This window comes from Myotis yumanensis, unplaced genomic scaffold, assembly GCF_028538775.1.
Source record: "Myotis yumanensis isolate MYYU_CA2020_CCGP unplaced genomic scaffold, mMyoYum1.0.hap1 SCAF_14, whole genome shotgun sequence".
NCBI classification, from domain to species: Eukaryota; Metazoa; Chordata; class Mammalia; order Chiroptera; family Vespertilionidae; genus Myotis; species Myotis yumanensis.
Window position 1 is genome coordinate 13,030,345 of NW_027223765.1, and position 24,629 is coordinate 13,054,973.

Here is a 24,629-nt window from a genome sequence, read left to right on the forward strand (position 1 = left end):
ATTTGGGGGTGAGTGGTCTGTCTTTGCTTTGTTTATCCTGTCGATCAACAAGATTGATGTGGCTGACCTGGCTGGTTTCCCAAAAGACATGACATATTAATATATTATTATCTTTCAAATCTATTATATATGGTTCAAGGGACCAGATTTAATGAAGTTAAATCAATCCACAAATTGCCCTGATGCCTAATTTTAGCCTTGATCATATCCCCTTTTTTATGACTTTAAAAGAAAGAAAATTGACAAGTTGAGTTCCCTGTGATATTTGAATATACTTTGATAAGCAGTAAATTACTCAAGGAGGCATACAGACTATGGGAAATGGAGAACTAAGGAGGAGGCAGCCAACCGTGTCTTGACCACCTATTCTAAGATGGCCATTGTGCAAAATGCTTTTTTATAGTTGTCTCATTTAATCCTAGAAAAATCTGCTAAACAGGTAAAATGCTATCTCTACTTATGGAGGAGGAAATTAGAACTGGAGAGGTTTAAACCATTTGCCTCAAGTCTCAGCTAATCAGGAAGTGAGCTGGCTCAGACCTGTGTCTGTTCAGTCTTAGATGCTGCTGTTGGTGCTCACATCTGGACTGATCTGGTGTGCGGTAACTGGGGTTACTGAGAGGTGTGCTCTGATGCATTTTAAATAGAGCAAAGAACTTAAGTGTGAAAAAAAATGAAACTTGAAAAGTAAAAAGAAATCACATCAGAATTCTTTTTGACCTTGGAATGAAAAGGCCTTTTAAAACTTGACTTAAAAATCTTAAGCCAAAAACAAACAAGAAAAAGAGATTCACATATTTGACTGTATAAAAATAAAAACAAATTTCTCATTCCAACTTTAAGCTGGGGAAAGGATTACAACTTAGTCTGTTTGCCTTCTTGTTCCTTCTTATATCTCCAATCCCTAAAATATTGGAATTTCTCTCTCCTCTGTCTTTAGCCATCCCCTGGGTGATCTGTCCCAGAGTTGTGGCTGTAAATACAATCTACATCAGTGATGGCGAACCTATGACACGCGTGTCAGAGGTGACACGCGAACTCATTTTTTTGGTTGATTTTTCTTTCTTAAATGGCATTTAAATATATAAAATAAATATCAAAAATATAAGTCTTTGTTTTACTATAGTTGCAAATATCAAAAAATTTCTATATGTGACACGGCACCAGAGTTAAGTTAGGGTTTTTCAAAATGCTGACACGCCGAGCTCAAAAGGTTCGCCATCACTGATCTAGATGCTGACCAACCCCCTGCTCATATGTCCAGCTGCCTCGTTACATCTCCACTTGGATGCTTGATAGACATCTCAAATTCACTACATCCAAATACTCAGAACTAAATCTTTGCACATCCCCCCTTCCACATCCCCCCCTTGCTCTGCAAACAACACCCCCAAACTTGCTCCTCTATCTTCCCATGTAAATGAATAGGAACTCCATACTTCCAGTTGCTTAAATTCCAAACATTGAGGTCATGCTTTGTCATTTATTCCATTTTTTCTTATATTCCACGTTAGAAATTTAAGAATATCTTCATTGTCTTCTTCCTTCAAAATATGTCAAGAATCAGACCTCTGTGAGGATTCCACTGTTACCAGCTCTCACCTGGGTGCCTGCAGGAGCCTGCTGGCTGCTAATCTCCTTGCTTCTGATCTCACCACCCTGCCCTCAATCCAGCAGCTGGAGTGATCCTTTCAAAAAGTCAGATAATGCCTCCTTTATTCAAACCCTGCCAATGCTGAAAGGGTTGATTCAGTCTGGAACAGGGAAAGTACAAAATGAGCCTGGGACATTATGTAGTACCTGAAAAGGAAGTGCTCAAAGACTCCTGGGTGTGTGTCAAAAAGATAATGGAGGTAATAGTTTATAATGTGTGCAATAAAAAAGGTAATCCATGAGTCTGTAGCAAGAGCTAAAACGGAAGTGGCAGGTGGTAGGGAGGGAGAATGTCAACTAATAAATGTAGAAAGAATGATAGAATTAGAAAATCCCTATTTTGCAATCCCGAAAGAAATAATTGCCAGCGGTTCTCAACCTGTGGGTCGCGACCCCTTTGGCGGTCGATCGACCCTTTCACAGGGGTCGCCTAAGACCATCCTGCATATCAGATATTTACATTACGATTCATAACAGTAGCAACATTACAGTTATGAAGTAGCAGCGAAAATCATTTTATGGTTGGGTCACAACATGAGGAACTGTATTTAAAGGGCCAGAAGGTTGAGAACCACTGGTTTAGACAAAGACCATTAAGGAACGCTAAATGGTTTGTTGAGTTGCAGCCCTGGCTGGGAGCTTCCCAGATGTTATCTGAACCTGGCCCCAGTATGCGAGTAGGGAGAGACCAAGGTGACGGGTTTAACAAGTAAGGAAATTTATTTAAGAGCTTTGTCTTGGGTGGCCTTTAAGGGGAGTAGTTTCCTACAATCACCTGCCAAATCTTGAAAGTTTATATAGAGTCCTTAACTGGGGCCAGTCACTTGCCCAGGGGGCCTTAACTGGGGTCAGTCATATACCCAGTCCAGATATCCTCATCACCACATTTTTGTCTCAAGGCTATATCCTTACCTCAGTCTTTGGGAGCAGGGAAGGCAAGCTGGGTGCATATTTTAAAGTTCAGGGGAGGGAGGGAGGAGTTTCTGACTGTCCAGGGTCTGGCTTGTGGGTCAACCAGTGGTCAACATTTTCTTGATGACCTTCCCCCATATCATTAAGTGAAGGTTGTTGGGGAACGGGATGTTCGTATGGTAATTTTGTGTTTTTTTCTCTCTGTGTGTGTGTGTGTGTGTGTGTGTGTGTGTGTGTGTGTGTTTAAGATGCCAGAGATTACTTGCTAATTACAAGAGAAAATATAACTTTCAAGGAAGGTAGCTGGCAACTCCTGTTTTATTCACGTGTTCATACTTAGCATCACTACGTGGGACAGCTTAACATGACGTGCCTGCCGATAGGATGCAGCGTGACATTCTCAGCAACACTAGTGAGGTAGTCCCCAGTCCAAATCACACCAGACTTTTAGACCTGCCTTCCGGGTTACAGAAAATACAGGGGGTAGAGAAACAAGGTAACACCCCAATGAAGGAACAATCAGGCAACTCCAGATTGTGGGACCTCCTCTAAGCCTTTGTCTCTTCAAACAGAACAAAATGGACAGAGACCTTGTAGTTTTAGAGAGACTCCAGCAACATTTCAACCAAATTTTCTACACGATGGCCCTTAATGTCTTGGACAACCAGGGACATCTGAATATGACCTATTATTAGGAAATTTAATGGAATTATTTTTAATTTTATGAAGTGAGATGATGGAATTGTGGGCAAGTAGAAGAATGCCCTGGCTTTTAGGGGAGGCGTGCTGAAATTACTCAGGGATGAAGTGTCAAGATATCTCCGACTTAATTTCACATGTTTTAGGAAAAACTAGTGTGTGAGAGACACACACAAACACATATAGACACACAGATAAAACAAATATGGCAAAACGTTAGCAGTTATTGAATCTTGCTGGTCGGATTTCTATTCTTTAAATTTTTCTGAATGTTGACATTTTAAAAGAATAAATAAGCCCACCTAAAACAAATACAGACACACCTCATTTTATTGCACTTTACAGGAAATCCCATTTTTTACAAATTGGAGGTTTGTGGCAACTCCCTGTTGATTAAGTCTATTGGTACCATTTTTTCCCAACAGACTTAGATGATGGTTAGCATTTTTTAGCAATAAAGTATTTTTGAATCCAGGTATACACATTGTGTTTTAGATATAATGCTATTGCATATTCAATAGATTCAGTATACTATAAACATAACTTTATGTGTTTGGAAAGCAAAAAATTTGTTTGACTCTCTTTCTTGTGATTCTTTCTTGTGATATTTGTTTTCTCAATATTCACTGTCTTGGGGTGGTCTAGACCAGTGGTCACCAACTAGTGGTCCACAGACCACTGGTGGTCTGTGAGGTCCGAAAGGTTGGCGACCGCTGGTCTAGACGTTACAAACAGTCCAGAAGGCACTACACACGCAGCCTCCTCCTTCCCTCTCTGCACCTTCTCCATCTCTTTTCTCTCTCTGACTGGAATCCGATTGTCCTTGAGGTTTATTGGCCACACCAGGCTTGCTGTCACCCCAGGGCCTTTGCAATTCCAGTCACCCCTTCCTTCCTGGAACATCTTTCCTTTGGCTCTGTGCATGGCTTCCTCCTCTTTCCTTAAGGTGCTTACTCACCGGTTGTCTTAGTGACACCTTCCTAGTGTGCCCTTTGAATAATGATACAGACAGTGCTTATTAAAATACATTCTGTTTTCAAAGTTGAGCTGTCAGCTGTTCAAGTGTGTCCACATTTTTAGGGACATCCTCTACTCATCACCTTTTCTTGCTTACTGAGGGTCCATCTCCCTCCATGAGAACATCAGCTCACGTGGGCAGGGCTTTTCATTGGTTCACTCATTGCTGTACAGTCTTGCTGAGAAGAGTCTGCAGTTTAAACCTGCCAAGGCTGAAGACACCTTCTCAGTTTCTTCCCAGAAACTTAAGCCTTAAAACACACACACACACACACACACACACACACACACACACACACACAAAACCTCTGTGAGCTGTGAAAAAAATAACGCTATTTAAAGGTAGCACAACGGAATCCAGAGGCGAACATCATTTAGCAACTGAAATGAGTTTGTATTGTGAAATCCAGTAAAATCTGTTGTCTAAAGGCTGCCCAGAGAATGATTTACCCCCCCAAAAAGGTACTTGAGAAGCTTTATTCTACATCAAAATCAATACCTTTAAAGCTTTAGGAGCATGTCTTTGAGTATATTTTTCTGAACTCGGATAATGGCAGTGGTGAAGATTGTTCCAATTTACTATTCATCACAGAGCTTTAACATCATTAAGTCAAGTTAAGCTGCCTTTTTGAAGTGAAGATAATGGTGAATTAGAAGTGTTTCTTCGCCCAGTGGCCTATAATTGCATGTGGAATGGTTTCCTATAACCACATACACACAGGCATGTGTGCACACACACATAAGACATTATATATTTCCCTTTTGACTTTGAGTTTATTTGTGTTAATTTGATAATTCTAGGCTTGAAAAATACCTTAAGTATAGTATATAGTTGATCCCCACTTGTCATGGATTCTGCATTTGCAAATTTGCCTACTTGCTGCAATTTACCTGGAAGCCTAGAAACGGCACTCGAGATGCTTAGCTGGTCGTTCACGGACACATGTCCTTGTCATGATATATTTAGTGCCACACGTTTGTGGTTTTTGTTGGTGATTTTGTTGTCTTAAGTGGTCCCCAAGTGTGGTGCAGAAGTGCTGTCAAGCATTTCAAGTGCAGGAAGGCTGTGATGTGCCTGGTGGAGAAAATGTGTGTGTTCAATGAGCTTTCTTCAGGTGTGAGTCAGAGTGCCGTGGGCCACGAGTTCAATGGTAATGAAGCAAAAATGAGGTTACATCTAAAAAAAAAAAAAAGAAAGAAAGAAAAAAAGGCAGAAATTCACTCATTTGTATGCGAGGCTACTCTGGAAAATGCTAAACTAACATCTGTAGTGTATGATGAAACTATGAAAAAGCAGCTAAATCTGTGGATTTCATAAGATAGATGATGATTTTAAAAGTGTAGTGGTGAGCCCCTACCCCACCCAGGCCTTCACTACACTGTGTCCAGGGCCTATGCACGTAAGTATGTGAGTTTTTTGGTGTTTACGCCAATGAAACTAATTATTTTACCAGGGCATTGGCAAACAAACCTATATAATGCAAATGGCATTTCAGTTGATGAAAATGAAGAGAGAGAGTTCAATGTTTGCTAACTCGGTGTTTGTGGTGACTTTATGGAGCAGAACTCTTGCAAATAAGGAGAATTGATTGCAATTGACTTAGTGAAGTTATTTTCAAAAATAAATAAGGTAACCACTTACTTTTTACAATAGAAAAGGCAAATGATTCTGCAAGGGAAGTGTAATATGTTTTACGTGGAATATATTGCTTCTTAAATAAGCAGGTTTTATGATGTTCAGCTAAAATAAGATGATAGAAATTCTTTATCTGTGTTTACTTTTCCGCTGGCGTTCATCACCACTGTTAACATTTACTGAGCTTTTCGTACATGCCCATCACTGTTCTTAGCCATTTACACATAATCTCATTTGCTCATCAGAGTAATAATCAGGGTAGTAGCAGCAGTAATGAGAACAGCAGCATGACACTTGCTGTGCATTAGGAAGATTTCTGAATGGTTCACAATTATTGACTAATTCATTCCTCAAACATGCCTGAGTGAGAAGAACTATTACGAACCCCATTTTACAGGTAAGAACAATGTGGTCCAGAAAGATTAAACAACATGCCCCAGTTTGCACTTAGTGAGTGGTCCTGAGCCTGTACACTCACACCCCAAACTCTGCTGCTTCCGGAATTCGGGGGTGGGGGGGGGGGGGGAGAGAAGGTACTTCCCCCGTGAATAAGCAGATTTGCTAGGTGTGAACATGTAGGTGCTCTCCACTTTTTACTTATGCACTATTAGTTTTCCATGAAGTTGAGCTCAGATAAGTATCTGTATAGCTTATAATAAAACCAGAATGAGATGATGAATTCCTGTAAACACAGATGGACCTCTTTGCCAAGGATTACTGACCACACAGGATAAACTAAGGACTATGGCCTGGGCTCTGGCCAGGTAGCACAGTTGGTCCTGATATGTCAAGGTTGTAGGTTCAATCCCAGGTCAGGGCACATACAAGAAGCAACCAATGAGTACATAAATAAATAACAATTCAATGATCTTTTTTCTCTCTCTCTCTCCCTTCCCCTCTCCCTCTCCCTTTTTCTCTCTCAAATCAATCAATAAATTAAAAAAAGAATAATGGCCTATTGTAGTTGCCTTTAATTTTTTAAAAATTATTGAAGAGAAGTAATATGGGTATTAAAGTATGTGGAGTTAGATGGAATGGAAGAGTAGACATTTTTTCTTCAATTTAAACCTGAACAGTAGCCTCTCAGGATAGAATGGGAGAGCTGACATCTCCCCCAGAAGTGCTCTCTGAACCCTGTCTCCTCATTTGTGCCAGGAGCTCCTAGCCTGCTAGGCCAGCAGATTTTAATTTTGTTTATTGATTGATTTATCGTTGGGACAAGTCCCTTTGAGAATCTAATGAAAGCAAATTTACCTCCAAATTCTCAGGAGGAAAATTCTCCAGGCACATAATCATGCCATTGAACCCATTTTGTGGGTGTTCATGGATTCCAGAACCTTCTCTCTTACATGGTCATGAGCTATTTGCACCATATAAAAATATCTGACTGAAGCCAAGCAATTGTTTGTTTGTTTTTGCTGTTGCCTGGAATTAGATGACTGTTTGCTGGGAACTCACGTTTCCTTATGTGGACAAATTACTGAAAACAAGAGGTCCTTGCCCAGGACGTGGGGTTCCTTAATGGTAGAAAGGTTGAGAACCACCAGCCTTTAGGGGGTCTTTGTCTTCATCAGTCTCACCCTTCCCAGAATCCTTTTAGTCTGACAGCCTCATTCTGTAACTTAACAGTGTCATTTTATACTGTTTTTTGATGGTTTCATATGTACATGTGTTTGTTTTATCCATTCATTCTTAAAGCCATTAAGGAACCATGCCCATTTCTTTCTTACTCTCCCCAGGACTTGGCACCCAGCAGGCCAGGGGGCTTCTCTTATCTCCAGCTGGCATTTTCCTCAGGGGGGGCAGCGCCTGGCACAGGTCCCCACCCTTTTGTCAGGAGGGGGCAGCAAGGGAGTGGGGAAAAGCGGACCTTGTCCTTCAGATTTACCAGGCTTCTCAGAGCTTTGGGGCCCTGAAAAGAATGCCTACCCAGCCAAAACCTATTTGGCTCAGTGGATAGAGTGTTGGCCTGTGGACTGAAAGGTCCCAGGTTCGATTCTGGTCAAGGGCATGTACCTGGGTTGCGGGCACATCCCCAGTAGGAGATGTGCAGGAGGCAGCTGATCGATGTCTCTCTCTCATCGATGTTTCTAACTCTCTATCTCTCTCCCTTCCTCTCTGTAAAAAATCAATAAAATATATTAAAAAATAAAAAGAATGCCTACCCAATGGGAAACCTGAGAAAAGTATCCTTGAAATAAACTTAGCTTTATTAAAATCCAGCAATATTTCAGTTTGAAGTAGTAGTTCAAAAAATTTTTTTAACTAGAGGCATTACATTTCTTAGATGTAATTTTGGTTTGTTTTGGTTTTTTTGATGCTTTGGGGTGGGGTGGGGTGGAGGGTCACATAAATAGTTAGAAACCTTGGAAGGGAGCCAGTGAGCATTTTCTCACACTGAGTGTTACCTTTTATTGCTACTAACTGTACATGATGCTAAAACCAATTGAATGCCTGGAGTGAAATGTGTATTTATATTGTAATTGTGGAAAGAATTACAGCATGTATTTATTTTGCAGTGGGAAGCATGACAAAATATCTGGAAGAATAGCTAATGTTTCACATTTTCTAAATGGTTTGTTTAAACATGATGAATAACAGTACAGAGATAAGTCTAAAGGGAGATAGTCGTTTCTAAGTATTTTCTGAACTAAAGGAGAAAATGTATTTTCTCTGTATATGCCCAGATTAGCCAAAAATTAGGCTACTGACATCGATATTTCTAAAGCAGAGCATTTTCACCTGGAAAGACTAAACCTGAAGACTGAAGCGGTGACCCAAAGCCTGAAGGTTGTATTTAGTGATTCATTAAAAACTTAATTTCTGTCAGCCCGGCCAGAGTGGCTCAGTGGTTGAGCATTGACCTATGAACCAGGAGGACATGATTCGATTCCCAGACAAGGTACATGCCTGGGTTGCAGGCTCAATCCTCAGTGGGGGGCATGCAGGAGGCAGCTGATCAATGATTCTCTCTCATCATTGATGTTTCTATCTCTCCTCCCTTCTTCTCTGAAATCAATAAAAATATATTTTTTAAAACCTTAATTAGTGTCACCCAGCACTAGCCAGATGCTAAGGGAGCATGGGCTTGGAGCTGCTCCCTAGACCTCAAGACCTCAAAGGAAGAGAGGTGAGTGCTCCAGGCAAGGCTCAGAGAGCCTGGGGCATGGGGGACTGGTTAACTTGTGACTGGGGAGATGAGGAGAGCTTCATGGAGGAGCACTGCCCCGAGCTGGGCATTGGAAGCCTAGTAGGACGTCAGCCGTGAGGGGTGAAGAGGGAAGGATTTGTAGGCAAGATGTAACTTGAGAAAAAGAAATCAAGAGGTGCAAAGTTTCCCAAATAGGTAGGGTATTCATGAGAAGTCAGGGGTGAGAGAAACCACTGTTTGTGAGAATTGCACATGATTCTGTTTCAGATCCTGTATTTTCCAAGGCCATTGCTAGGGCTCGACATTGCCTTTTTCCCTCGCAGTTTGGTGATAGTCATGGGAAGAGAAGAATTCATTCTCATGAAAACGAGGACTGTTTGCATCACAGCTACATAGAGAAAACTCCAAAGGGCTCTCGAGTGAGAGTTCGCTAACGCTGTAGCAAAACTTTCCACAGCGTTAGTGGACGTGTTAGACCCTTGAACCTGACACAAGAAAATAGGAAACACATCTAAATGGGTTGTTTTCTAGATGTTGGAACTCATCATGAAACAAATAAGCTGGGAAAGGACTGTGGGCTGACCCTTGGCCTCTTCTTAAACATCTAACTCTGGTGGACTCCAGATTTTGCATCATGTGGTGGGCCTACAAATGAAAGGAAAAAGAGGTCCGGTGGTCTGGGTGTGGATGGAGTTGGGTGTTTATCATAAACATTTGTAAGAAGTTAGTATACTTGCAGAACCCTCTGACAGGAAGCTGTGCAACCCTGGCATTCATGCCTCACTAGCCTTAAGTTTAGGGAAGTACCTCATTATTGGGCTATTTCAGATGAAAGTGTTGACTGATGTTCCAGTTAACACACAAGCCTTCTTGCAAAGCGCATTTTTGAAAGCATTTGTAAATAGTGTGCATCCTTCTAACTCATACATATCAGAATCCTAAATTGGGTTAGATATAAGAACAGTCCATCCATACACCCAACTAACATCTGTCCCACATCTTCTGTGAATAAGTTTCTGTAGACTCCTCCCATAAACAGTTCCCTGTGTGGCAGAGGATTAACTGATTGATTCATTCAGTATGTTGAGCCCTGGCGCAGATACGTATGGAACTAATTATGAGTTCCTTTTGCGTGTATAGTTCTATGAATAGTGATCACAGGCTATACACATGTAGCACTTACTTTCTTAAAAAAGCATATGCCAAAGTCATGAAGTGTGGAGGAGTGGGAGTGGATTCAGGCTGGCTCATTCCCATCGCTGCAAAGCAGTTTCAAATGCAGGCATCTGCGAAGGGTGGTTAGTTCCTTTTGCAAAGCACAGTCTATTACATATTATGGTTCTGTCTCACATTTGAGCACCTTGAGGATGACATTTTAAGCAGTTTGCGTTTAGGAATTGTGTTTTCTCGTCTGTAAAACGGTGAGTGCAGTGTCATTTACCCAGGGGGATACAATAAATATTAATTACTGCTGGCTTATCCCTTAACATAATTTTCACTTTCAGATGAATGAAACAGATTCCTGATAAATGCGTTTGTCTCTCTCAAGTTTCATTTGCCAAGATTCCAACACTGTAAAGGATTCGCCTGGAATCATGATGTTCTTGTCCAATTTTTCCCTCCTTTAAAATGCCCGTTGCAGATGCATTTTTTTCCTGCAAACAATTGGCACTAGTGAGATTAACGTTAGCTGGAAAAGGGAACTATGTTTTTCTGTTCTTGTCTGCTACTTTGGGTAGATATTTGAACTGAAAACAATACATTTTAAAAGAGATCATCAAACATTTACCTGGTAGAGCCTAGTTTAAGGTAAATACAGGGCAGGGCAAAAGTAGGTTTACAGTTGTGAGTACGTGAAACATAGTTTATTCTTGTACTATTATTTACTAGAGGCCCGGTGCATGAAAATTCATGCACTGGCAGGGGGGAGGGGGGAGTAACTGGGCCCCCCCTCAGCCTGCAAGGAGTAGACCTAAGCTGCAATCTGGCCTCCCTCCGTGGGAGATAACTGGGCCCATCAGAAAAAGGCACCACCCCCATCACCCTGCTGCTGCTGCCACTGCCAGCCCTTGCAACTACTGTGGCTTTGTCTGGAAGGATGTCCAGAAGATGTCCAGAAGGACATCTGGAAGGACATCCAGAAGACATCCAATCTATCCGGTCTAATTAGCATATTACCCTTTTATTAGTATAGATTAACTAGAGGCCTGGTGCACGAAAATTTGTGCACTTGAGGAGGGGGGGGGGTCCCTCAGCCCGGCCTGTATCCTCTCGCAGTCTGGGACCCCTCAGGGGATGTCCACCTGCAGCTTAGGCCCACTCCCTGGGGGATGGGGCCTAAGCTGGCAGTCAGACATCCCTCTGGCAGCCCGGGAGCCCTTGGGGGATGTCTGACTGATGGCTTAGGCCCGCTCCCTGTGGGAGCACACTGACCACCAGGGGTCAGCTCCTGCATTGAGCATCTGCCCCTGGTGGTCAGTGCACATCATAGCAACCAGGAAGTCGTTCCGCTGTTAGGGTCAATTTGCATATTACCCTTTTATTATATAGGATTATTGTATTTTTTCCATACGAACAACTGTCAACCTACTTTTTCACCCTATGTGTGCTACCAAGCTGAGGTTAGACTATACATGTCTAGTGGCATGTTTTCTTCAAGAATTCTCCCTGCAAAATAAAAGAATTTCCCAAAGTGCAGAGTAAATATCCAAGAAGCTTAGGGGTTCTTTGCCATAGACTGTGCGTGTCTGAGGGATATGGGTGAACAGATGTAAAGCAGGCTCAGGGAAATGGTTGCCTTTCATCCTCTCTGATCTGTGGTTTGTGAGGTCCCACTCTGCAAGGGAAGGAAACTGATTGCCGGCCATTGTTTGCTGAGAGATGGCAGATCAACCAGAAGACGTCTGAAATGGATCAGTAGACAGCATTTTAGTCTTTGTTTTTTACATGATGTATGTCTAACAGTTTCTGATTAGCGGACTTCTGAGAGAGACTTAAACACCTGAGTGAAACTTCCACACGGTCTGCAGGACAGGTCCTCACCGGTTAGCATTCAGCGTTTGTGTATGAATCACGTGTTCTTTTCTGGAGATTTGACCCAGGAAGGATTTGTGCTCTGACCTGTTCTCATTCAGTTGGGGGTGAATTGGCACAATGGGTAAGCAGCTTGCTTCCAATATTCCACTTTTTAGGTGGAAGGCCATCTAAGGGAGCATTCCAGCCGTGTGTGTGTGTGTGTGTGTGTGTGTACGTGTACATGCTGTGATCTTGAATCATCTGTAGAGCAGTGTTCTGTGTGTCTCCTGAGAAAAGGGGCAGAAAAGTTTGGATTCAGAACACTGGACTTTAATCCCAACTTCTACACTTTCATGGACCATGATTTGGGCCTCAGGGTTGTATAAAAGGAGAATCAGTAACTAGCTCTGCCTCATGGCCAGGGCAGAGCTGGGAGGATAAGAGATGATGATGTGAAAGCACTTGTGTAAACTGTAGAGCTCCCCTTCCCCGAGATGTGAAGTGGCCGCGCTTCTATTATTCATGTAAATGGCTGTTACTGTAAATGGCTTTTAAACCAGAGATAAATGAAGACAGTGAGACGAGACAGGGAAATGTGGGAGAGCAAAGGGCTGCTTTGCAGGTTTCTCCCAAGCCGAAATGCTGGGTTAACTCAGGGGCGGGGCTTGGGCAGGCTTGGCAAAGGTGGGCAAATGCCCTTCCCTTATCTGGTGGGTTCTGGGGAAAGAATAACTAGGCAGTTGGGTGAGGTTAAGGTAGAATTGTTCTCTCGGGCACTGTGAGGGTGGGGGATTTGGGGGACTGTTTCCCGTTGTTCCCTTGTCCTTGGACCTTTTATGAAAAAACCATGGCTTCTTTGAGACCTTTCTGGATCCCCGTGGTTCTCCCAATTGTCCTTCCCCTCTCTTTTTCCAGGACTTTTTCTCTTCCGTTGCTGTGGACCCCTGCCCCCATTTCCATGCCTGGCCTTCCACATTGCTGCTTCCACCCTAGTGAAGGGAACACTCTCTCTGGTCTCTTTCATTTTATTTGCTTATGTTTTCTTTACCAGATATGGAAACTGCTTTTTAAAAATTGAATGTAGTTAACATAGAACATTGTGTAAATTTAAGGTCTACAACTTGTTAATGTGATATCCTATATAATAAAGAGCTAATATGCTAATTAGACTGGACAGTGGAACGACCTTCTGGAATGACCTTCCGGAACAACCAGTGGGCGAGGGCGGGGCCGCGAGGCAGCCGGGGCCACGAGGGCCTACCCTTGCACGAATTTCTTGCATCAGGCCTCTGGTGTTTATATATTGTCATACGATTGCCATTGTAGCAATCCTATATTTAGCACCCCTATGACATTGCATAATTATCTTTTCTTTTTAGTGGTTGGAATAATTAGCAAGCTTGCTGATTATAGTACAAAATTGTTGCCTATAATCATTATTCTGTGCATTAGATCTCTAGGGCTTATTTACTAGGTGTTGCTGGATATGGAAACTTCATCACTGTCTTTACCCCACATTATACAGGGACATGCCCAGTGAATTAAAACAATGAATTGCTGGTTTTGTTTTTGTTTTGTTGTTTTGTCTATGAAATTGGGTAGGAAAAAAAGATGATTTTAGAGAGCGATAAGAAAGAGGACAGCTCACACACTGCTAAAGGACTACAAATTGGTACAATTATTTTGATGGTGAGTTGGCAGTATTTATCAAAAGCCTTAAAATTAATGTTAAAGCAATTCCTCTTCTAGGAGTTTATTTTAAGAAAATCATTACACATTTATGATGAGATTTAGCTCCAGCAAAGTTTGTTGAATTGTAATTTGTCACAGAGAAGAAAGTTAGAACTCATCATACTGTCCAGCGGTCGGGAATTGGGCGATAAATCGTGGCACATTTATGTGATGGAGTGATCTGCAGTATTTTACACAGTATTGTCAAAATGTATTCACAGACTGAAATTTATTGACATGGTATATGGAATAAAAGAGGTTACAAGCATGATGTGCAACCGTTTTCATAAAAAGTAAGAGTACATTTATATGCATAGAAACGGAAGTATATACACACCAAGATTTTAACATTTATTTTCTCTGGTTTTGAATGAATGTTTTTTTTTTTTCTTCTATTTGATGAATTTTTTCTGTGAGCAGTATTACTTTTGTACAAAGGAAAAAACAAACAAAGGGATGACAGATATTTTTAATGAAAACAAAGCAGAGTAGCTGCTATAGAGCCCTGGCCACTAGCATTGTGCCTAGGATGCCAACCTTGTGTCCAGGTAGAGTGCGCCTCTATCTGTGTACAGCTAGAGTCTTCGTGTGTGGGAGGGATGGGGTGCAGTTAAGTGAGTAATGAATGAGTAAGGTGATTATTTACTGATCCCTGACCTGCTACTCAAATCCTTCTGTTGACCTGTGGTGTTTTCTTCGAGAAAAAGAGATTATTCCTTTTGTCTGTTGTGTCCTTTCTTACCAACATGTTAACATTCAGTACTGACACATAGGATTAAAAGAATAATAATTTTTAACCTTTGTATGGGCTTCTTCTGTTCCATAATTCTGAAAATGCATTCTCTACCCCGGCGTTGCCTTTACAAACATTTCCTGAGAAGAAGTGATGGCGAGGTGGCCTGGAAGGAGCTTTGGCTCTGAAGGCAGGGTCTACTCTGCTTGGAGCTAAAAGCTCTTGTACAATGTAGCCATTAAAATGAGATCTGTGTTCATAGATGTAAAAAGATATCTGTGATGTGTTCATAGCTGTAGAAAGATGTCTGGGATGCAGTAACAAGTACCACACACCGGGTGTCTTAAACAGCACAAATGTCTTGTCTCACAGTTCTGGAGGCTGGACGTCCAAGGTCAAGGCATCGGCAGGATTGGTTCCTTCTGAGCGCTGGGAGGGAAGGATCTGTTCCAGGTCTCCCCTTGTTCTAGGTCATCTTCCCCTGTGGCTTCCTTCCTCTGCCCTCTGTGTGTGTCTGTGTCCGAATTTCCCATTCGTATACAGACACCAGTCATATTGGATTAAGGCCCAATCTAATGACCTCATTTAAACTTGATTACCTCTGTAAAGAGCCTGTCTTTAAACATTTGAGGTACTGGGGGTTGGGATCAACACAAGAATGGGGGGGGGGACATAATTCATAACAATGTATTTTCTTCTAATTGAAAAAATATTGTTATTATAAATATTTCAAACATAAAAACACTAGAGAAGATAATATTGAACCTCCATGTCGCCATCAACAGCTTTAGCGCCCTCCCCCCTCAAAGCCGATATTGTTTCATTCTTACTCCCCACACCCACTGGATTGTTTTTGAAGTCAATCCCAGGCATCAGAGACTGTGTTCTCAGTGATACAAGATGATAATAGGTGACAAAATTATATATAAGGGCTGAGCCTTTTAAAATAAAATAATATCACCTGTGTGTATGTGCATATAAATAAGAGTCAGAATAATACCAGAAGGTTAACAAGTGCTTATTTTTAGAAAATGGGGTTACAGGTAATTTTTGTTTCTTTATAGCTGTTTTTATTGTCTGATTTTGTTGGGATGTTGGTTGATGGAATAAGCCAGCCTTTTGTAATCCAAAAAAACAAATACAAGTTGTTTCCAGGTGGTGAGAAAGGGTGGGGTAAGGAACAATGGAAGAAACTTTACCATAGTTGTTTTCTGAGGCAGGAGATAGCATTTTGCTTCCAGAATATAAGAAGCACACAGATCATGACTCATAGTGTGGAGGACACTGAAGTGGTGAAGCTGTGTGACCTTAGCAAGGACATCTGAACTGAGATTTCCTGCCCACAGAGTAAAGAGGACAGACCTGACAGGGTCATCGATTCATTTGGCTATAAATGCTATTATCTCATAATTTTGAGCATCAGTATAGGTTTGCTTTCTAGGAGTCTTTAAGAATGGAATAGACTCATCCCCACATCTTCAGAAAGTGTTTTTTGAAGCACGTGCGCGTGTGTGTGTGTGTGTGTGTGTGTGTGTGTGCAGTTCAGAATTTTGCCTCTGCCTTTTGCTCTCGACAAATTTTGTTGTTTGTAAGACAAAGGGACTTGACCCTTCACCCCTGTAAGGGAGCACACCACCTCTGTGGGGCATTGGGAGTGTCTCGGAGAGGGAAGGGCAAGGTCAGGGTTAGAGAATTTGAAGTTTGGTGTACAGTACAGGGATTAGGTAAAGATCAAGATAGAGCAATTCAGGATTGGTGAAACAGTGAGGCAAGGAATTTTATAGGTTACAAACTACATGATGGTTTCCATTATAGAGTTGATGGGTATTTCAGGAGGTTTCTGTAATGAGTATCAAAGCATTTCTGGTATATTAAAATAATGCTAATGAGCATAGGGGAATAGTAAATCTATAGTAATGGAGACAGTAAACTGTGTGTGTGTGTGTGTGTGTGTGTTGGTTCTAAAGCTCCTTGAAGCATAAGCTTTCACTTTTAGTTGAGGACTTCAGCCAAGTGAAAAAGTGCCTAATTTAGCCAATGATAATCTGTGACTAGAGGAGAAACGTAAAGGGGGTTCTGGAATTACACCAGGCTAAGGAGAAATGCCAAACCAGGGCCACCTTGAAGCTGGCATCAGATTCTTTAGTCTACTTCCAAGCAAGGTGGGTTGAGTTACTGATGGTACCAGGAATATGTGAGCCCAGGAGGCTCTGCCAACCAAGGCAAGCAGTCCTGGTTACTTTAGGACAAGGGATCTGTGTTCAGAGGTGTTTGATGCTCATCTTTTGATTCCCAATGAATGAGCGACTAAGCTGGTGTTCACTGACATCTGGCCTGTCAAGACTGGGCCTTTCAGGCGCCTCTCAAACCTGCTCTGAGGTTTGCAGCTCAGCACAGTCTAAAGCAATCAAGGCAAACGAAGCCCCTCCCCCCTTCTGTCTCTGTCAGTTCTCTCTGTATCCAGACCCCAGCTTGTTGAGCTGGATGACACTGGGTTTGCGTCTGTGCATCTCGGTTTCAGCTTTACTGAAATCAGGTAATAAAAATAAAAGCTGCCGCCACTGATTTTATTAGCGTTAACTGCTTGGATTTGATTTTCTGGTGCATATGCCATTGTTTGTGCTAGATAAATGGGCCATAGAATGTTTCCCTCCCTGTGAAGTTCAGTTTGACTTAGGAGTAGATGATTTTACAACCTCAGAGTTGACATTCCCAGAGGGTGGATCTCTGAAATGTGCACCTGTGTCCCAAGATGGTGATGTCCCTGTTTGTGGACACCAAATGCCAGGAAGAAATGAAACGTAGGCATCCCTTTGTTGGTTTTTCAGCACTACAAATGATTAATGTTGATGCACTTGGAAGAGGTGTTGGGAGCTCGGATGTGAAATTTATGTAATTAAAGTGACTCAGCGTTTCCAAAGCCTGGGAGCCACAGGAAAGGCTGCTTGTCAATGGTTGTGCTTTGTTCTTCTCTTGATGGGCCTGTGGGAACCTGGAAGGGGAGATGGAGCCGCTTTAAGCATTGGCTATTGCTGTTCTTGTTGCTTACAGCTTTTCAGTGTCACATTCATCTTTTCCTATGTGCCCTTAATTAAATGTAGATATGGAAATAGCTAAAACGTGTTCTTCCAAAGGCGGATGAAGATTCTTCATTGGTGCCTCCCGGTCTTGGAAACGTTAGCACAGTAATAACTCTGATGCACGGCTCTGAGGCTGGGCATGCGACGTTCCTTTGAGGGTTTATCTCACTTCTTTTGGAGCTGGATGAGGCTAAAATAAAGTGAAGATTGGTATCGACTGTGTCATTCAAAACTAAAGTTCTATTTTGCATCACGTGGAAAAAGGAGAGAAAATGAATCTCGAGGAGTCTGCTGTGTGTGCAGCCTTGTGCTAGGCTTGTTTCAGTTTTAGCGCTTAGGTTACCAAGAAAGATCGGAATTCATCAAGTGCCTGGTTCTTTTTAAAAAATACATAAATATAAATTTTATACACACACACACACACACATTCTGAGTGGCCAGATTATTATGACCACCTGACGTTTATAGGCAAATTAGCCGTACTCTGCATCGTATGGGATATGGAAGCTGAAGTCCTGTTTGAACATCTTTGCTGTCTGCAGTTACCAAGATAAAACATCTCCAATTCGCATAGGAACACAAGGATTGGACAGTCGAGCATTGGAAAAACGTCATGTGGTCCGATGAATCACATTTCCAGTTGCATCATGCAGAGTGAGAATTTGGCAGCAACAGCATGAAAACATGCACCCCACATGCATGAGTACAACCCCTCAGGCTGGTGGGGGCAGTGTTATGGTTTGGGGCATGTTTTCCTGGCATGATTTGGGCCCTTTAATTCTTGTGGAACAACGTCTGAATAGCACAACATACCTAAGTATCCTTGCTGATCAAGTTCATCCTATCATGTTGATGGCGTATCCCAATGGAGATGGCTTCTTCCAACAAGACAATGCGCCATGCCATGGTGCTCGTATTGTGCAGGAGTGGTTTCAAGAACATGAGGGAGACTTTACCTTGCTTATGTGGCTCCCACAATCACCAGATCTCAATCCAATTGAGCATTTGTGGGACAAAGTTAAAAAAGCCATCAGGCAGCTGGTTCCACAACCATAAAATCTCACAGAACTGGGCAGTGCTATTCATCAGGCATGGTGTCAGATTCCTCGCATCACCTTTCAACATCTCGTGGAGTCAATGCCAAGAAGAATCGCCGCAGTATTGAAGACAAAGGGTGGCCCAACAAAGTACTGATGGGGTGGTCATAATAATCTGGCAACTCAGTGTGTGTATATGTATAGTATGTATATATTTATATGTGTTGTATATATATGTATGTATATATGTGTATATATGTATTATATCCCACGTTCAAAGGCTGTTAAATCGCGTTGTTTACCCATATCTTCAGAAAAAAATCACTTCTACTGTCGTGGTAAACAACCTGCTTCCCTGTTTATAATGGTCTGGCCCTCTAGCAACTTCAGCGCGAAATTATAGCTAATTTGACCACAAAAGTCAGGTGGTTACAATAATCTGGCCATGCAGTGTATATATCAGAGAGGAAGGAAGAGGGAGGGAGAGATAGAAACATCAATGATGAAAGAGAATCATTGATTAGCTGCCTCCTGCATGCCCGCCCCACCCTCCACTGGGGATCGAGCCCGCAACCCGGGCATGTGCCCTGACCGGGGAATCAAATCATGACCTCCTGGTTCATAGGTTGATGCTCAACCACTGAGCCATGCTGGCGGTTGGGCCAGTGCTTGATTCTTACATGTCTCTAGCACAGGATAACTCCAGGGGGCACTCTGGGTGTTTTGAGCAGGAAAGTTCTTGTATGGGACTGTGCCCTGACTTGTGGGGTATTTAGCACTCCTGACTCCCTGCCCTCTCAGTGCCAGTAGTTCTCAGACATTGTAACTGTCAAATGTACCCACTGCTGATTCAAATGCCCCCTCTAGCAGGGCAGTCCTGATGCTGGCACTGGCAATAGGCTCTCAATAAATACTGTTTGAATATTTTTTCAGAGAGCAGATATGTGGGTTCCATCTCTGGGCATGTGCCTCTGTTGTAGTAGACTAGACGATTCTGTAAGTCAGTTTTGTGTATTTATTAGCTGAGATTTACATAATACTTAATGCTTGTGAAATAAGTATTTATCCTATTCAATGGCATTGGAATAAAGTTAGTTCTTTTCGTTGATTAAAAACATGTGTATCCCATAGAGGTGATGGCTTAATTTTACTTACCTTTTCCTCTTATGCATTATTTCATCATGCATAATAGTCAAGAACATATGTATTGTACATTTCCTCATTCCATTTTCTTCTTTCCTTTCAGCACATTGTTTTTCTAAGACAAGATTTTAGGGTAGGAATTTACAGAAATGCTGATTACAACAAATAGCTTGAAGTCCACTTCTCCCTCGCTGTTAGCATCTCTACATATAGCTGGCTGTCAAAGAATACATAAACATTTCATTTTTTTAAGTGAAATTAAACCAGTTGGTAGTATTTCTTGGCAAACCTAAATGGATAATGGAGGTAGTATTCTTTGCTAAGTCTTAGCTATATAATGCCAACCGAGCATAATGACTTCTGTAGACTTAAAGGTGTCATAAATGCACCTTTGAAAGGTCTCTTGCATTTGAGTGACAGAAGAGTGAGACTGGGGAATCATGCACGCATGCATCCATTCATCCAACAGATATTTACTGAACTTGGGAGATAATAGAGAAGAGCACAGATATAATCCCTGCTTTCACCCTAGCACAAATGAACATAAGGAAGAAATTACAAGTTGGGTTGGAAGGGGTAAGTGCTATGGAGAAAAATTAGTTGGTAAGAAGGATAGGCGTGCCAAGGGTTGGACTGGAGGTGCAATTTTAAATTATGTGGTTCCAGAAGCTTTCTTCAGAAGGTGGCTTTAAAGCAAAGACCTGAAGGAGAAGTGAATACTTATTGAGCTCCTGTTATGCCTCAGGTACTGTTTCAGGAGCCCGAATGGCTAGGTGTAACCTCTGTAATCTGCAAAAAATAATATGCTTGCCCAAAGGGTGGATGTCACATTAAGGGGAGATTGTGGCAAACCTTGTCTGAGCAATATGTTCAGCATTGATTTTTTTAAAAATATCTTTGAAAATGGCACCTATTTTGGGAAGTAGGATTGCAGTGGATGAACTTTTCTTTTTTTTTAAGCAGACAAGTACACAGACTGCCAGAAAACCTCAAGTCTTTGTTTTCCAAAGGAAGAAAAATAAGGCTGAGCATGGAATGAGTTTTATGTCCAAGTCCAGTGGTCCAGACAGAATGGTTGCTTCTCCCCAGCTGGTGACATCAGGATGGTGACGGGCACCCTGTGGGGATGACAGTGACAAAGCAGGAGGTGTGGCTCAGATTAAGGATGGTTTTTGTGGGGGAAGCTTAAAGAACAGCGGAGTGGGGTCAGGAGTTGGTCCCTGCCGCTGATGCTGACCAGCCCTGGGTCTTGGGCAGGTTGGTGTAGCTCCTGACTTTTCAGAATGAGTGTGAATGTGTGATTTCTGTACACCATCTTGTTTAGTGAGATAAGTTGTAAGACAGGAGGAGGGAGATGAACTTCACAAGATAACCAGTAAAGTCCTTTTCTAGTTCTTGAGCTCTTCTCCTTGATTTGTCAGTTGAAGATGCAATTAGACCAGTAGCTTAGGAATTGAAGCCAGGCCAGAAAAGATTGTTATTTAGGGGTTCTTAGCTTCAGCCGTGTAATAGGGCTGGCTCTGGAATCCCTGGGTGTTCCTTCCACATGGCATCTTGCATGATGTTAAGAAAGTCACACCCTATTTGGCATTTTGGGGGCTGGCACGGTTCAGTGCTGGCTTTCCTCCGATCTCACTCATACAAATCGCCAGCCCTAGATTTCACTTCTGTTTCTTGAACTCCAAAGAGACTGCCATGGAGTTAGTAGTAAGAGTTGGAGGAAAAGCAAAGTGTTGACCTTGCTCTAGGCCCGTGGTCGGTAAACTGCGGCTCGCGAGCCACATGCGGCTCTTTGGTCCATTGAGTGTGGCTTTTCCTAAGCCTTAGGAATAGTCTAAGTTAATAACAATGTACCTACCTATATAGTTTAAGTTTAAAAAAATTGGCTCTCAAAAGAAATTTCAATCGTTGTACTGTTGATATTTGGTTCTGTTGACTAATGAGTTTGCCGACCACTGCTCTAGGCAAAGCCCAGTTCTTCCACTCTCTCAGATAGCCTTCCATAGTGAAAGAACCTCAAAGATGGTCATAGGGACTTCTACCTGTAATGGATTTATTATTGACTGATGGCCCTAATGGTCCCTTTCAGCTCTAAAGTTCTAAAATGCTCTTGTGATCAGAGCTGAAGATGTGTGCTTTTCGATAGACAGGTTTCACCTGGGCCTACATTGTCAGAGGACTCATGTACTGCCCAGTTGTCGTGGCTCAGTGGTTGAGCGTCAGACTCTGAACCAGGAGGTCACCGTTCGATTCCCAGTCAGGGCACATGCCCAGGTTGCAGGCTTGATCACCAGTGTGGGGCATGCAGGAAGCAGCCGATCAATGGTTTTCTCTCATCATTGATGTTTCTCTCTCTCTCTCCCTCTTCCTTCCTCTCTGAAATCAATAAAAATCTATTTTTTTTAAAAAAGGATTCATGTACTGAGCACTATCTGAGCTGACCCTGACAACGGTCATCTGGGTGATGATGGTTTCTCTCTCCACTTTCCTCCGGTCCTGTGGTTTAAGCTCTAACTCTCCCCTTCTTGCTATCTTCCCATTTTGTAGGTGATGAACCAGGTGGAAGGCCAGCAGAAGAACCTTGTGCACGCCATCGAGTCTTTGCCGGGTTCCGGCCCCCTCACTGCCTTGGACCAGGATCTTCTGCTCCTGAAAGCTACCTCCGCCGCCACCCTCAGCTGCCTCGGGGAGTGCTTCAACCTGCTGCAGCAGAGTGTGCACCAGGTGGGCCAGTCCAGCCACAAGCCAGTGGCCTCAGGTGAGACCTCCCAGCGGGCAGTTCTGTGCTTGCAAATGAGTCCCATCGAGAGTGTGTGTGTGGGTGCGCACCCCATTGCCTTCCTCCTTTACACTCATCTCTTATCCACCATCCATCTTTTTCTCCATTTACGCCCACCCCCCCCGCCCCTTCCCTACCCAGTATGGGATATTCTGTTCTTACCAATTAGAATTATAACATCCTATGAAACATCTAACTAACATGTTTACAAGAACTCCTTTTAGACTTGCTGGCGTCACATTCTCAATCTCATTCCACTTGTGATGTTGCACTTAGTGTCATGTGTTTAAAATCCATTGTTAGGCTGCATCTGGTCCATTATTTCCAACGAGGCCTATGGTGTGTTCTGGTCCATTATTTCTAACGATGTCTGTGGTGTCTGTCTACCACGTTTTACCCAACACTCTCAGATGATGGACAGGCACATGGCCTCCTGCTCTCTGCCCCGCTCACCTCGCTGCACTGAGCATCCTCCTGCATGTCCCCTTATGGACCTGTGCGAGAATTTTCTGGAATATGTACCAGAAGCATTTCTAGTTCTTCATCTAGAAGCCAGAGACAATAATCCACTCCCTTAAGATGCCTCAGTCCTTATTGGAGGAGGGTTTAATCAATAAGCAGATATAAATATATTGGTGAAGATTAAGTTCAAAGATAAAGGTGAAACTAGCTTGAGGTTGGCCATGCCGTATTTAACTTGTAAAGCATTAGAATTCAGAGACTCACAGAAGCTTCACTGAGCTTTGTTGACTGGGATTAACTTCCTTAATGAGGAAACGAGGCCAGTTGAGAGATGAAAAGTAAAGCTGTGCTATGATGATGGTCCATATTTCATACTTTTCTCAAGTCCCTTTTGCTCTCCGTTTTACTAAGATTAAAAGGGATGTCGGTTTTCCAGAATAGACGGTGTATAGGTCATTTGGGTATCTTTCTGTAACACCCACTATCATTTACTGAGGTTTGATTCTACCAGTGTTTGGCCTTTGCCACATATTTTCTGAAATCTTCACAATGTGGATATTATTATGCCCATCCTATGGATGAGATGCAATGAAATTACTTGTCCAAGGTCCCCCCGCTAAGAGGTGAGAGACGGGTGGGGGCTTGGGCACAAGTTCAGAGTGAGACTGGAGCATCCCAGGTCCCTACCGTCCCTCTCACACTGTAGTGTGACTTTAGCCTCTGCAGCCCAGGAGGCGTCTTCCAGGAGTCTTTCACTGGAAATGTGAGCTTGAACCTTTTCTTCTTCCTAAACTTCATCCCTTCCTTCATTCCTCAGGGATGGTTTCTAGCTAATTTCTATCTTTTTTTTTTTTTTTTAAACCCTGGTTTTCATTGGGTATTTCGTGTTTTTAAGGACCTGGAGGGACAAAGCTCAAGGTGGAATTTCAGATATGCTGACAGGTTGAAATGGAAACTGTTTGAGAGAAGGAGCAATTATGCCACCTATGGTGTCATAATTCTTCCCTGCCCCCTTTGTCCAGCCTCCCTTCCTTTTAGCCATTTTTGTTGAGGAACTTGGATGGAGATTGGGGAACACAGGGAGCATGGCATCACAGTGGTTATTGTGTTTGTTTTCTTAACTCTTTTAATCCAGTTCCATGTAACACAGCCCCTTAAGGTTTAAAGCATTCTGCATGTGTCCTTTAAATCTGTGCCACACTGCCCTGGCCCATGTGGCTCAGTCAGTTGGAGCGTCGTCCCGTACACCAAAAGGTGGTGGGTCCGATTCCTGGTCAGGACACATGCCCAGGTTGTGGTTTCGATCCCCGGTCGGGGCATGTGTGAGAGGCAACTGATTGATGTTTCTCTTTCACATTGATGTCTCTCTCTCTCTCTCTCTCTCTCTCTCTCTCTCTCTCTCTCTCTCCCTCCCTCCCTCCCTCCCTCCCTCCCTTCCCCTCTCTAAAAAAAATCAAAACAATAAAATCAATAAATAAAATTTTAAAATCTGTGCCACACATTGATGGGAAAAAAATGAATTAACTCCCTGCATCCAAAACATCATAGTTGCCTGCAGTTAAAACTGAATTCCAGAATCTC

The 24,629-nt window shown here is 42.6% G+C and overlaps 1 protein-coding gene across 2 annotated transcripts in view; it reads left to right on the forward strand.

Annotated features, from left to right (window-relative positions):
* Positions 1–24,629, forward strand: part of OSBPL10 (oxysterol binding protein like 10) — a 214,289-nt gene that overhangs the window by 132,806 nt on the left and 56,854 nt on the right. For both annotated transcript variants that reach the window (XM_070391824.1, XM_070391825.1), the window contains one exon: positions 22,355–22,565. In XM_070391824.1, coding sequence (XP_070247925.1) covers positions 22,355–22,565 — 211 coding nt within the window. The remainder of the gene's footprint in view (positions 1–22,354; positions 22,566–24,629) is intronic.